This window comes from Vipera ursinii (assembly GCF_947247035.1).
Source record: "Vipera ursinii genome assembly, chromosome: 2".
NCBI lineage: Eukaryota > Metazoa > Chordata > Lepidosauria > Squamata > Viperidae > Vipera > Vipera ursinii.
Window position 1 is genome coordinate 169,995,083 of NC_139513.1, and position 13,505 is coordinate 170,008,587.

General features: G+C 45.4%; 1 protein-coding gene across 3 annotated transcripts in view; it reads left to right on the plus strand.

Moving 5' to 3' along the window:
* HDAC6 (histone deacetylase 6) overlaps positions 1-13,505 on the plus strand; it is a 42,680-nt gene that overhangs the window by 12,198 nt on the left and 16,977 nt on the right. For all 3 annotated transcript variants that reach the window (XM_083356210.1, XM_083356211.1, XM_083356209.1), the window contains 13 exons: positions 1,619-1,703; positions 2,710-2,750; positions 2,845-2,941; positions 3,450-3,547; positions 5,435-5,539; positions 6,229-6,297; positions 6,496-6,622; positions 8,117-8,182; positions 10,088-10,147; positions 11,905-11,994; positions 12,081-12,187; positions 12,330-12,397; positions 12,557-12,734. In XM_083356210.1, coding sequence (XP_083212336.1) covers positions 1,619-1,703; positions 2,710-2,750; positions 2,845-2,941; positions 3,450-3,547; positions 5,435-5,539; positions 6,229-6,297; positions 6,496-6,622; positions 8,117-8,182; positions 10,088-10,147; positions 11,905-11,994; positions 12,081-12,187; positions 12,330-12,397; positions 12,557-12,734 — 1,191 coding nt within the window. The remainder of the gene's footprint in view (positions 1-1,618; positions 1,704-2,709; positions 2,751-2,844; positions 2,942-3,449; positions 3,548-5,434; positions 5,540-6,228; positions 6,298-6,495; positions 6,623-8,116; positions 8,183-10,087; positions 10,148-11,904; positions 11,995-12,080; positions 12,188-12,329; positions 12,398-12,556; positions 12,735-13,505) is intronic.

Here is a 13,505-nt window from a genome sequence, read left to right on the forward strand (position 1 = left end):
TCCAGTCCTAGAAGATGTAGCACAAATTATTCCTATTGCATTAAGTGAGGCTAAGTTTCAGTTTTGCTTAGTGATTTCAGTTTTGCTTAGTGATTTTTTTTTAGCAGTATAAGTCTTTTGATTTCATCCCTCGTGTCAAGGTTCTGACAGACAGAGACAAATAAAGCAGAACTCCGAGGCTTGGAAATTCCTGAAAGAACATGTTTATTAGTTACTAAGTATCGGCGCGTCAAAAGTGAAACCAAGTCTGGAGATACACGTAACAATTCCCCAATACAAAGTTAAAAAATCCCTCCCCTAAAGCTGTGCAAGCAACTACGTTCCCTAATACATCTTCTTGGTGGGCCTTTTACACAACGCCCAGCCTGCAGTCTCTGGAGCAGCCGATGACCTTGGTTCCCACGGGACAAAAGATTTATTTTGACTAGCAAAGCACCTGGCAACCTCATGCTCGTTTGTAGTGTTGACCCCTAGTTCCAAAATGTTATTTCCACGGAGGACCTTAAAAAGCCACCACCAGCAATGTATGAAGAATTTGTGTCAGTATTGCTTGGGATTGCTTAGCTAATGTCTCTGCTTCGCAGCAGTTATACTAGGCGCATACCACTTCTATTGATTTAAAGGCCACAGCAGATTTTGCATGTTGTCTGGACCACACTTTGAAACTATGCCTCCCTAAGCCAGTTTTAGGAGGGAATTTTTCCAGACGTTTTAACAAATCAAACGTTTGTGCTTGACAAGAGCTCTGAAATTCTACAGAGCAGTTTTTCCTCAATATGCTGTCTTTTAGAATTGACAGGATTATACTGCTAGAATTGTTCGATGTTGCCTCCAGTAAACCATCTGGAAACTCTGAGTTTCCTTGTTCTTCTGCCTCTGAAGGAAACTGTGTTGGTGTAAGTGCTGGATGAGCTGCAAATGGACCTGATTGTACAATTCTTCAGTTGTTTTGAGGAAGAGAAGGGTGAAAAGAGCAGAGCTAGCTTCCCAGCTAAGTGTATAGAAGTTCTTATCTGTAGAAGTCACAGAGGAATATCTACATGCCCTCGGCTTCAGGGTGTTCCCAAAATAGTACATCTTCACCATAAGGTCTGGAAACTCTTTTCAGTGTAGCAAATTCAGCCCTGCTAATATGTCTGTGTGAAATACCCGATCCTCCGTAAATTACCATCTTCTGCACAATCTCGGTTATGCAGATTCAAAGGACTTTGCTCTCACAGGCATTCCCAGATTGTTTCCTGAATGAGGCCTCTGCTCCCTAGCACTAACTTTTGTAGCCCTACCGTCTTCCTTCCCTTTTATTTCCTCCTGTTCTCATCCTTTTATTCTGCTCCACTTGTTATGCTGATACCTATTACAAGGGTTTAAACGCCCTCTGCCATTCTTCCACTGCAACCGTAGTTGACACTCCCCTATCCTTCTCCCTTCTTGCTTGTTTTACTGCATTCCTGAATTATTCAGATAAATTCTGGGCTCTGGAGAAAGACTACCAGCCCACCCTTGTTGTTTTTTTTTTTTTGCTTCTCCAAACCATCTCAACTCCACTACTTGCCTCCTAGTTAATGAGTTGTTGATCTGTCTCTACATATCACCTTTGTTGTCTTTTTTCCCCCCCTAGTTTCCCAGAGTGCCCAGAGCGGTTAGTGACTATTCGGGACAAACTGCTTCAATATGAACTGTTGGAACGTTGTGTCCCAGTTTTGGTAAGTGAGGGAGCAGATGAGAACAAGCAAGAATTGGTAGACCCGTTTAGGATACATTGCAGTGAGGCAGTAGGCAACCTGCAGCTCTGTGTGGCTACCCAACTCCTTTTTTTCAGTCTTTGGAGCTCCACTCCGCTCTTTATTGTGAGGTGGGAAGCACAAAAACTGCCAAGTCCACCTAACAGATAAGGCATTTAAAAATAAACAAATTAAATCTAGTATCTTATCAAAGCCTCACCCTGATCTTCTAAGAGAACAGAAAAGGCTATGATCTGGCAGTGGCTGCCCCTATTTGAATCATCATCCCCACCTGCAATGGTCTCAAACCATTAAGGGCTTGTTGTGATTCAGGGTCAGCCTGTGGGTTCGGCAGTTGGGTCGGACGATTCAGAGGAGGAGGAGGGGGGTGTTGGAGAGCCTCCAGAGGATAGCCCAGAGGCTCCGCAGAGCCCTCAGCCAGGCCCCTCCCATCTGGTTACGACACAGACCCAGCTGTGTGAGCCTGACAGCGTGGATGAAGATGACCCACAGCTGGCCCTGTTCAAGGACGCCCGACGCAGGAGGCAGTCAATCAGGAGTAAACAGAGGAAGGCAATGGGGCACCTCAGAAGGAGGCAGAGAGAAGCCACGCCTTGAACTGTTTAAAAAGGGAATGTGTGGGAGGGCTGGTTTGTTGAAGGCAACCGTTTGAATAGCTCCTGTTTCATGGTTCGTGTTTCTGTTTGCTCTGTTTTATGTCAATAAATTTGGCAGGCTTAGTTCCAGCCTCTTGCCGTTTTGTAAAGGGGTTGTCCCTGCCTTTTACTGCAGGGCCGGTAGTAGGCTGGTACAGAACAGGGCTGCCCCCAGCCACCAAAAAGTCTCCCACCCCAGATTAGAAAATCAGTGTTTGGGGAGAGATGAGCTAGACATCTACGACACGTCCTGAGGTCCTTGGAGAAATCAGGAAATGCAAATAAGCGATCAGTAGAGAATGAAATGTTAATATTCTTATCTCTCCTGGCAGGGCAGAGAAATTTCTGAGGAAGAGATCCTCTTGGCTCACAGGTGAAAGCAAATCTTGGAGTTGTGGCCGAACTGAGGGGTGGGAGGCAGTGACTGAGCTGCAGCTAAAAACATGTGTCTGTCTCTTTCTTAACAGTCAAGAATACTTGACGCTCATGAAATCGACTGAAACAATGAGTGAGACTGAGTTAAGATCTCTGGCAGATACCTTTGATTCTGTTTACCTGCATCCAGTGAGTATCTTCAGTGAGCTGTGTTTAAAGGCAGACATTTCTACCTTTTGTAACTAAAATACTTGGTGCAGAGTTGGCAGGCTGTACCTTTGGAAACTTGTAGCGGTCTTTTTCTGAATTGCAGGCAGCACTGAGTTGGGGAATGCCATTCACTCTAATGCTCTGTTAGACATATGTTTGCCTAATATCCATGGGGCAAAACCAAGACGATGGGTATAATTTATACTGTATAAATACTATGCAAAGCAGCACATCTAAAAGTTGATGAAGCAATGTGTTGCAGTCATGTTCTGGCATCTTCTTATGGAACATTCTTGGAGAAACATGGGCACGTGGGATGAAATTCTGCAGAAATAATAGTATCACAGTTTTGTGGAAGGAAGATCTTGGACAGAAATGATATCGTAAGATCTTCCACTTCCGCAGAGTTCCATCTGTTCTTCTGCATCAGGAGAAACCCTGATGCTGTAGTAGGGTTTGCTAACCTGATTTTCTGTTCCTGCCAAAGAATTTCTACCGCTGTGCCTGCCTTGCTGCTGGTTCTGTCTTGCAACTTGTGGAGAAAGTATGGTCTGGAGAACTCCGTAATGGGCTGGCTGTGGTCAGGTAAGGTGCAAATAGAGATTATTTTCACTTTTGCTTGGCTCAAAATGGTAAAGGTATATGCTGTGCCCCTTACCAGGCCTGTCAGATGGTATATTTAATAATGGCAGTAAGGGAAGGGCATATTCTCACAGTGGTTTGTGTACAGTTCAAGCCCAGAGGCCTAACTTCTATTTGTTATCTTTTTATTTATAGCCAGTAGAGAAGAGATTTCCCTTATCTACAAATTTCCCTTATCTACAAATCAGACTTTCTAATCTGCTGCCTTCCAGATTTGTTGGACTTAAGTCTCAGAATCTGGTTGGCCATACTAGCTAGGGATTCTGGGAGCCAGTTCATATCCAGAGGGCCTCACGTGGGGAAGGTTACATTAAATAGCAACAGGGTATAACTACAGTAAAGCAGATGGAAAAGAAAAAACAGGGTAATATCCTTAGTGGATAACACAGTTCAGATAGTCTTTGACTTACAACTGATCATTTAACAATCATTTACCGTCACCACAGCATCAGAATGTAAAGCACTTCTAGCCACTGTAAAATGTTGTGTTTCTGCCCCTCTGATCACATAATCCCATTTCAGATTCTTGGTAACGTATTCACATTTATGAGTGATTTGTTAAGCACCTTGCGATCATACAACTGTCATTTGCAATATTCTCTGCTTGCTTGTCCAGAAAGCCAGCGGGGAAGCTGACAGAGTAGGTTGCAAGCAGACGGGGTATTAGATTTGAGGTTCATTCTCCCAGCAAGCTGAGGGATTTCCCCTCCCGTGGAGGAGAGGAGAAATTGTCCCATATGCTGGAGAAATGGCCCTCAAATCTGGTGAAAATGCTGGGGAATGCCAGCATTCTAAAAAGCTCACGGTGTTGGCGTTCACTAGCATTTTTCCCTTTGGAAGGGATGCTTAATGACTGCAGCAGAGAGAGCTGGAATTGTGGTTGTTTAAAAAAAAGCTTAACAGCCACAATTCCAGCAATAAACGCTTCACTCAGCAACCGAGATTCCGGGGCCCAGCTGTGGTTGTAAGTGGAGGATTATCTGTAAAGGGAGGATTGTCAATGTCTTGAACTCTGTGTGTATGCATGTGCTTGTTTATGGAGGCTGGACATGATAGTCCAGCCGATCCAGAAAGAAAATAATGTGACGAAATTCACTCGTCTTAGAATTAACAGCCCAAAGCATTGTGTTGCTGTCTTTCTCTCTTAATGAAAAGACGAGAGGATGTGAGAAAAAATGATGACTGACTCAAAAGGAAGTCATATCTTGATCTCTATAACATTTGTGTTCATATTTTTTTATTTTTTTTATTTTTTTTTATTTTTATTACATTTATATCCCGCCCTTCTCCGAAGACTCAGGGCGGCTTACAAGCTTAGCAGTAGCCTTCATTCTATGTTATATGCCTGCTTATTAGGGCTTTCACACACACCCCAAGCGGCATTATTACAAAGTCAGCTTAATTGCCCCCAACAATCTGGGTCCTGATTTTACCTACCTCGGAAGGATGGAAGGCTGAGTCAACCTTGAGCCTGGTGGGACTCGAACCTGCACTAATTGCAGGCAGCTGGTGTTACTTAAGGAGGCATCAGCCCACTGCTCCACCAAGGCTCTATGAGAACATTTCCCCTTACCCAGTATTGTAAGAATCTTGTATGAAAGTAGCCAGAGTCATTCCTCACTCTCACTGAACTTTATGTCCTTGAAGACACATGGGAATGGTGGTCCAAGCATGCTCTCTTTAGCATTTAGAGCAGAAGGTGCACAGTGCAATTGATAATTTTCACTGTAGTCACACTTTAACCTTTAGGCACTCTTTTCTGTTTTTCCTCCGCGACTGGGCTGTGATTTTCTAATCCTACTTTGACCCCCTGTATCTTTTGGGCTTCAGGCCTCCTGGACACCATGCTCACCGCAGCAAGATGAATGGCTACTGCATGTTCAACAACATAGGCATTGCAGCGCAATATGCCCGGCAGAAACTCGGGGTGGAGCGGTGAGTAGCTACCAAGAGGTGAGGCAACAGTTAAGGCTGTTTGCTGGACAGTTTGCCCCAAGGATGAGCCAGTGTTCTTTGAGCTTCAGTTCCTCTGCATTATGTGGATTGGCTGATTGACTGATTGAGGATTAGCCAAGGTGTTGAATAAATACAAAGTGCTAGATATTTGAACAACTGGTGCTAGTCATTCCACACACTTCAGTTTTTTGAAGATGTGTTTCAGTATCCAATTACAATCTGTTTCAATCTTTCATTGAACATTTACTAAACAGTCATTCCCGTTCTGTGACTGCCCCTAGAACTTTGAGTAGTGAAATCCAGGGCTTTTTTTCTCATAGAACGCTCAGAACGGAGTTCCGGCACCTTTTTTGGATGGAACCTTGTAGGGTAGGCAAGGCGGGTTGTATGACATGTGTGAGTTCCGGCACCTTTTTCTTTTACAAAAAAAGCACTGGTGAAATCCATACTTGCGTCAGTGGCCATGACGATGCCATTACTTTTATAAGGAATATTGGGAATGGTAGTTCAGTGAGGAAGCTGAGATGTCTCCCAGCCTGCCGCAGGACTACAGTTCCCATGACTCTTTGACGAGATGCGGGATTGATGCTAGCTTACTTTTTCAGATGCTGCCTCTTGTGTGCTTCTCTTTTTCATTCATTACGTTTTGCATTTTTTTTCTCTTCTAGTGTGCTGATTGTTGACTGGGATGTGCACCATGGGCAAGGCCTTCAATACCTCTTTGAGGAGAATCCCAGGTGCCTAATCAAGGGATGAGTTTTGTTCATCCGGAGAACTCGGGACATCCCATAGTGGATGAGGAGAGTTGGCGGAAGCAGAGCAAACCAGTTTGGGGTTAAATTCAGGCTGCACCCAGATTGGGTTCAGAGGGCTGGGGCTTGGCTAGTGGCTTTGTTTCTCTTCACTGCTGAATCTGCCGTGACTGCTTTTCCTAGCATCCTTTATTTCTCCATCCATCGCTACGAAGGAGGCAATTTCTGGCCCCACCTTCCAGAATCTGACAGTCACGCAGTGGGCAGAGGTCGGGGAGAGGGCTACAACATCAACGTGCCCTGGAACCAGGTAGGGAAGAGTAGGGACTCTTCCCAGGCGGGTAGGGACACGGTAGGCTGAGACTGCTGGGAGTGATCATCTGGCAATTCTCCACTCTGGCTAAAGTTGCTTGAGAGCAGTTGCAAATGGAGCCATTTGGCTAGCCACCTAATACGGTTTCAATATCCCAAATGACTCTCCTGACTACTGGGGGGAAAAGTGTGGGGGGGGAGCTGAACATCTTTTACAAATAGGCAAATCCCTTCCTTTGCTGGTAGGAAGGTGTAAGAGCCTAAATACAAGAGGGCACCAAAGTTGTATGTGGATCCAAGTTCAGATTCTGATACAGCTTTTTTTAGGGAGGGAGTGAAGTAAGTTTCAGATGAGAAAGGTCTCTCCACTCTCTGTAGTTGCTTGGAAATGGGTTTTTCCCTTTGCCGTAGCCACTGGTCCCAGGACCGGTTAGTATAGGCCAGTGATGGCGAAACCTTTTTTTTTTTAAATCCCATTTATATCCCGCCCTTCTCCGAAGACTCAGGGCGGCTTACAATCTAAGAAGCACAAATCAATGTGCTTAGCAATAGCCTTCATTCTATGTATATGCCTGTTTATTAGGGCTTTCGCCCCCCCCCCCCCGGCATTTTACAAAGTCAGCTTATTGCCCCCCCAACAATCTGGGTCTTCATTTTACCTACCCAAACTGCAACCCAAAACCCACTTACTTATCACTGGGTGCCAGGTGGGTGTGGCCTACTGGGTGGGTGTGGCTGTGGTGGTCATGGAAGATTGGGTGGGTGTGGCCAAGGTGGGTGTGGTCACCTCAGTATCACTCTTGGGGAGGGACAGCTGTGTGGGGCAGCTGGTTGAAGAGGGCAGTTGCCACTTCTGAGGCATGGTGCGGGTGCCCACAGGGAGGGCTCTGAGTGCCGCCTCTGGCACCCGTGCCATAGGTTTGCCACCACTGGTATAGGCTCCAGTGCTACTGTGCTTCTTACAGCTAATAAACGAAGTTCACACATCACTCCAAACCTTGTTCTTGAAGTTCTTGAATAAGTTGGCTGAGTTGACACTGAATGGTAAACCCATCAAGTTTTCATTCACAAATTCAGTGTGCTTTTTCATTACGGTAAATCAGCCTCAAAATGGGTTACATTGTAGTTTAGCATACTGGGGTTGTGGTTCAGTGGAGTACATGAATCCACCAGCCATTGCCTTTTAGAATCTAGAAATGAGCCCAGTTTCAGAAGCCAATTACAAACCAGGACTACAGATACCAGCTTGGTTTCTTTCTTACGATTGGATTCACACATCACACTAAGTCAAAAAACAAACAAGCAGAGGTTTTGGATCTGATTTAGCATACGTAATAACAGATCCATCAAAGTTTATGACCTGCCTTACTGTTCCTGTGTTATGTCAACAGTGGCTGCTATCTTAGATAGAATGCCCATGTATGTGTGCGTATAAAGATAATCCTTGGGGATTTGCTTTAAACTCTTTTGATGTGTGTTTCTATCCCTTTAGACAGGAATGAGGGATGCTGACTACCTCTCTGCCTTTTTACACGTCCTACTACCAGTGGCCTTAGAGGTAAGCAATGAGGCATACAGCATTTTGAAAATTTGGACAGTCCAATCTATTTCTTTTTTTTTTATTGAAAATTTTTATAAAAAGTTACAAAATTATCCCCATCCCCAAGCCCCCCCCTAACCCCCCCTCCCCCACTTCCCAAAGCTGGTTACAGGGTTACAAATATATAGCAATCACAATCTAACATTAATCAACTATATAAAAAACCAAATACATAATACACTTCAACCCGCCTTTAACATAATTACCAACATTCTAAAATTAATTTAAAATTTACTCATAAGCTAAATGGAACTTTATAGTCCCATATTTTTTCTGAATATAATCTATCCATCTTCTCCAGACCGAAATGTATCTGTCCAATCTATTTCTTGATTTATTTTTTATTTGTGTATTTGTAATTGTCCAAAAGAGTAGCCCAGGATCATAAACAGCTTGTTGTCATCCAGGATCATATAATAGGAAATGCTGATGGGAGCATTTCTTAATCTGGTTGGATGACATGCTATTTAACAGTGTTAGTGTGCTGTTCAGCAACTGGTCTTGACCCTCGTGTCTTCTTCTTTCTCTTGCTATATGGAAGCATAATATCTAAAACAGCAGGTTGTGTTCAAGCCAATGTTGTTAACCCCCCCCCCCCAGAGTCACACAACTGAGATTGTGCAGAATTGGGAATTGTCTGTGGAATTTGTGGAATCATACGGTTGGAATGTATCTAGAGGTCATCTAGTCCAGCTTTCTGCTCGGTGTAGGATCCATTAGAGCAGTGGTCCCCAACCTTTGTGGCTTGGCGGCCCAGTTAGGAGAGAGAGGGGAACCGGGCTGCTTGAGCAGTAGGCCCATGCGCAGCTCAGCTCATGCGAGCAGAGGGCCGGTGTGCATGTGCATGCACACGCAGCTAGACGAGCTGTGCATGCGCCAGCCTACCACTCATGCAGCTGGTTCCCTCTCCCCCCCCAGCCATGCGAGCGGTGAGCGCACATGTGTGTGTCAGCCTGCCACTCGTGCGAGTCGAGCTGTGCGTGCGCATGCGTACCACTCCACCAGTTCACGCAGCCTGGTTGCAAAATAGGCCATGGGCCGGTAGTGGGCCGCAGCCCAGGGGTTGGGGACCCCTGCATTAGAGAATCTTTGACAGATGCTTAAAACCTCTTTTGTGCCATTCTGTTTTTGTGGCTGAAAGCTGTTTTTTACGACCTGTATAAATTTGGGGATATCATTGTCATCTATTTGAGTTGTATGGTCTGGCCAAATTCTTTGAAAAAGTTTCTTCTTGCTTCATGGAGGAGAAATTCAGTGAAGTCAGCATTCTCCTCTCCTCGTCTATCCACTCTGGTCCTCTAAGGCAGCTTCTTTTTTTGTCATGTCATAATACAAAAATTAAGTAGCACTTCAGCGGGCATTGTTCTATATCAGGGGTGTCAAACTCAATTTCATTGAGGGCCGCATCAGCATTGCGGTTGCCCTCAGGGGTCCAGGTGGGTATGGCCAGGGTGGGCGTGGCCTACTGGGTGGGTGTGGCTAGAGTGCGTGTGGCCTACTGGGTGGGCGTGGCCAGCTCTACATCGTTTTCATCAAGGGTGCCTATGGGGGCCTGGGCAGGAGTGGGACAGATCTGTGGGTCTCTGGCAGAAGGAGGGTCTCTGGGCCAGGCCCAAGGCAATGGGGGCCATTCCCTCACTGTTTCCAGGATGGCTTCGCGGGCCACATGAAACCACTTCGCGGGCCGGATCCAGCCCCCGGGCCTTGTGTTTGACATGTCTGTTCTATATAAAAGAATCACATAACAAACAATTCTTAGCATAGAGCTACTATTGTTCTTGAATTATGGGAATTCCCTGTTATTTGTTCCATTGGCTTTCCAATTGGATATTTTATTCTTGCTCTACTGTACTCTGTTTGCAGTTCCAACCCCAGATGGTCCTGGTTGCTGCGGGTTTTGATGCTGCAATTGGTGACCCTAAGGTAAGATGACTTTTTTGTTCCCTGCAGAGTGTTTCTCAGCAATTTTTAGATGTTACAATCTATTTTCTTGCTCTCTTCCTGGCACCCCAGATTAAAATCACAATTATGTTCTGGAGCAGGGATAGAATCAGGTACCATGGAGATCTAGGGTAAAGAAATAGACCAGGCAAAAATGAGCAAACGCTAATGTTAATTGTAATTCAAAAAAAAATTAATTCAGTCATTAATTTGATTATTCCTGGTGTTTTGAATAAATTCCTCTTTTGTCACATTAAAACTGTAATTCAGTGGCAACTCACACATGCAACAATAAATTCACCGCCCTGAGTCCTTCGGGAGAAGGGCGGTATACAAATATAATAAACTATAAATATAAACTATAAAGTATAAATTCCTCTTTTGTCTCATTAAAACTGTAACTCAGTGGCAACTCACACATGCAACAGCTTGTGTATTTACAGCAGCTTGCAACAGCTCATTTAGTGACTGTTCAAAGTTACAAGGGCACTGAAAAAAGTGACTTATGACCGTTTTTCACACTTCCGGCCGTTGCAGCATCCCCATGGTCACCTGATCAAAATTCAGAAGCCTGGCAACCGACTCATATTATGACAGTTGCAGTGTCCCGGGGTCATGTGATCCCCTTTTGTGACCTTCTGACAAGCAAAATCAATGGGAGGCCGGGTTCACTTAACAACCACGTTACTAATTTTAACAACTGCAGGGATTCACTTAACGCACAGGTGTCAAACTCGATTGCGTATCGTGATGTATCGCCATGGTTGTTGGTTTTTTTTGCCTTTGTGGAGACGGGGTGGGCATGGCCTGCGCGTGACGCATCCGGCCCACACTCCTGACTTAGCAACTCTGGCAAGAAAGGACATAATAGGAGAAAACTCACTTAACTGTCTTCTTGATAAATATGCTCGATCAATTTTGCAAGAAAAATAAAGAATGATTAATGGCTAATCTTTTTGGAAGGGTTTTGTTTTTGGGGTTTTTTTGGACAATTTTTAACCCCCTGTCCTGCTTGTAAGACCTCCAGGTTATCGTAAGAGGAATAAAACGAAAGTTGTATGTCTAATCATGCCTTTATGTATGGTATGGTTACTCATGGCAGCTTTGATGAATAATTTGATGAAGTAGACTGGCTGCTCACCTAAGACCGTCCCTGAAGCCACAGGTGGATTTACTGAGAATGAGGGCTGGATGTACCTGACTTAGAAAGAGGGCTTTGAAGTGTGGGACTGTGCTAGAGCTTCGATTAGGCAATGCAGAAACAGCTCCACCAACCTTGAGGACCAAGGTCTTTTTCATTCCCATTTCTCTTGTCACAGCCTTAGAGATGCTTCCAGTAGTCTTCTCCAATAGAAGTAGGCCAGGGGTAGGCAACCTCGGCTCTTTTGTGACTCATGGACTTCAACTCCCAGAATTCCTGAGTCAGCTGTGCTGACTCAGGAATTCTGGGAGTTGAAGTCCATGAGTCATAAAAGAGCCGAGGTTGCCTACCCCTGGATTAGGCAATGCAGAAACAGCTCCACCAACCTTGAGGACCAAGCTCTTTTTCATTCCCATATCTCTTGTCACAGCCTTAGAGATGCTTCCAGTAGTCTGCTCCAATAGAAGTAATATGTCCGACGTCTTGCTTTTTTCCCCCCATTTCATTCAGTGTATCCCCTCCCTAATTCATGCCTGGCTCCCTTTTCCAAAAGTAAGTCAGGAGATTGAAATTGATTAATCTTTGCCCCCCACCCCAGGGGGAGATGGCTGCCACCCCAGCGTGCTTTGCACAACTGACACACCTGTTAAAGTCCCTGGCTGGAGGCAAGCTGATCTTATCTCTGGAGGTGGGTGACTTTCTGCTTTGGGGCCAGGGCTGCGGGTGGACCGTCTCTTAAGGAAGCACCTAGCTCCTCTCCTTTCACGTACACAGGGTGGGTATAATCTCCAGTCTTTGGCAGAGGGAACCTGCACGGTCCTTAAGACTCTTCTAGGAGATCCCTGCCCGCCGATGGAATTACCTTTCCTCCCGTGTAGCAGGTAAGAATGCTGTCGGCTCCTGAGCCTTGAACCGGAGCTCCTTGCTGCCTGGTGCTTTTAGAATCGACGCATTGGGCCAAATCCAACCTCCTCCTCCTCTGAGCAGAAGTCTAATTAAAGCAACTTCTTTCCCTCCTGTCAGCGCTCTCAGCTCAGTGTCTCAGACCATTGCAGTTCACGGCAAGTACTGGAAGAATCTACGGAGGATCAGTGAGTGAACGTAGCTCTCTTTTCCCCATTCCTCAAAAGCCAAGCAGTCGGGGGGCATCGTTACTCTCAATTCCTCTCTACTCTGATTGACTGTCAGGCAATCGGTTTCTGCTTAGGACGCTCGGCGACTCTTTCCTCTGCCTCTTCCACGCAATTCAGGTGCCGATGTGCCTCAGGAGGATGGCAAGCTCAGCGTAGCTTGGCCGTCAGCCAGCCCTGTCTCTGTAGCTGATACCCTCTCCAGGTCAGCGGCTGAACCGACACAGCCTCAGCCCGCTTCTTGCACAGGGCTGGTCTATGATGAGAAGATGATGGAGCACTACAATATGTGGGACAGGTAAGAATTTCAGATACAGGTTAGGTTTGTTGAAAGGAAGGTTTCCATCTTCTCTCTGTGTGTAATGTGTACATGTGGTTTTGCATCAGCTGGTATGGTAGAATAAAATGCAAACTGTGAACCAGCTGGTAAAGAAAAACGTTTCTGAACACACGTAGGGCACTAGTGCCCCATTAAGTCACCACTGTTGATGCCTCCGCTTCTGACTGAGTTTCTTTCAAGGGAATATCTTAATTACGAGGGCAATTCGGAAATAAACCTCCATTGGGTTACCAATGACAGACACTCGCAGATGTAGAACTTCTATTACAGGCATTAGAAAACTACAACATTACATTACTTTTCGACATAATTGCCATTCAAATTGAGGCACTTGTCATAACGTCTTACAAGGTTTGAAATTCCTCAGTCGTAGTCACTCGGCACCACATCTGGGCTATATGGGGGCGGGGAGGGTGATCAGAAACATCCCAATGGCACTGCTTCAAAAGTTCTTGGGTGTGCGGGCGAGCGTTATCGTGAACCAACACCATAAAAAATCCTGCCAAATGTGAAGATGCCAAAGGAGTACTGCTAGTGAAGTTCATGGAGCCTGGTTCGACCATCAATTCAGAAGTCTTCTGTGAAACGTGACGAAAACTCAAGACGAGCCATCCATAACAAGCGTCGGGGCATGCTGACTTCCAGTGTGGCGTTGGTTCACGATAATGCCTGCATAGCATACCGCTAGACACACCCAAGAACTTTTGAAGAAGTTCCGTTGGGATGTTT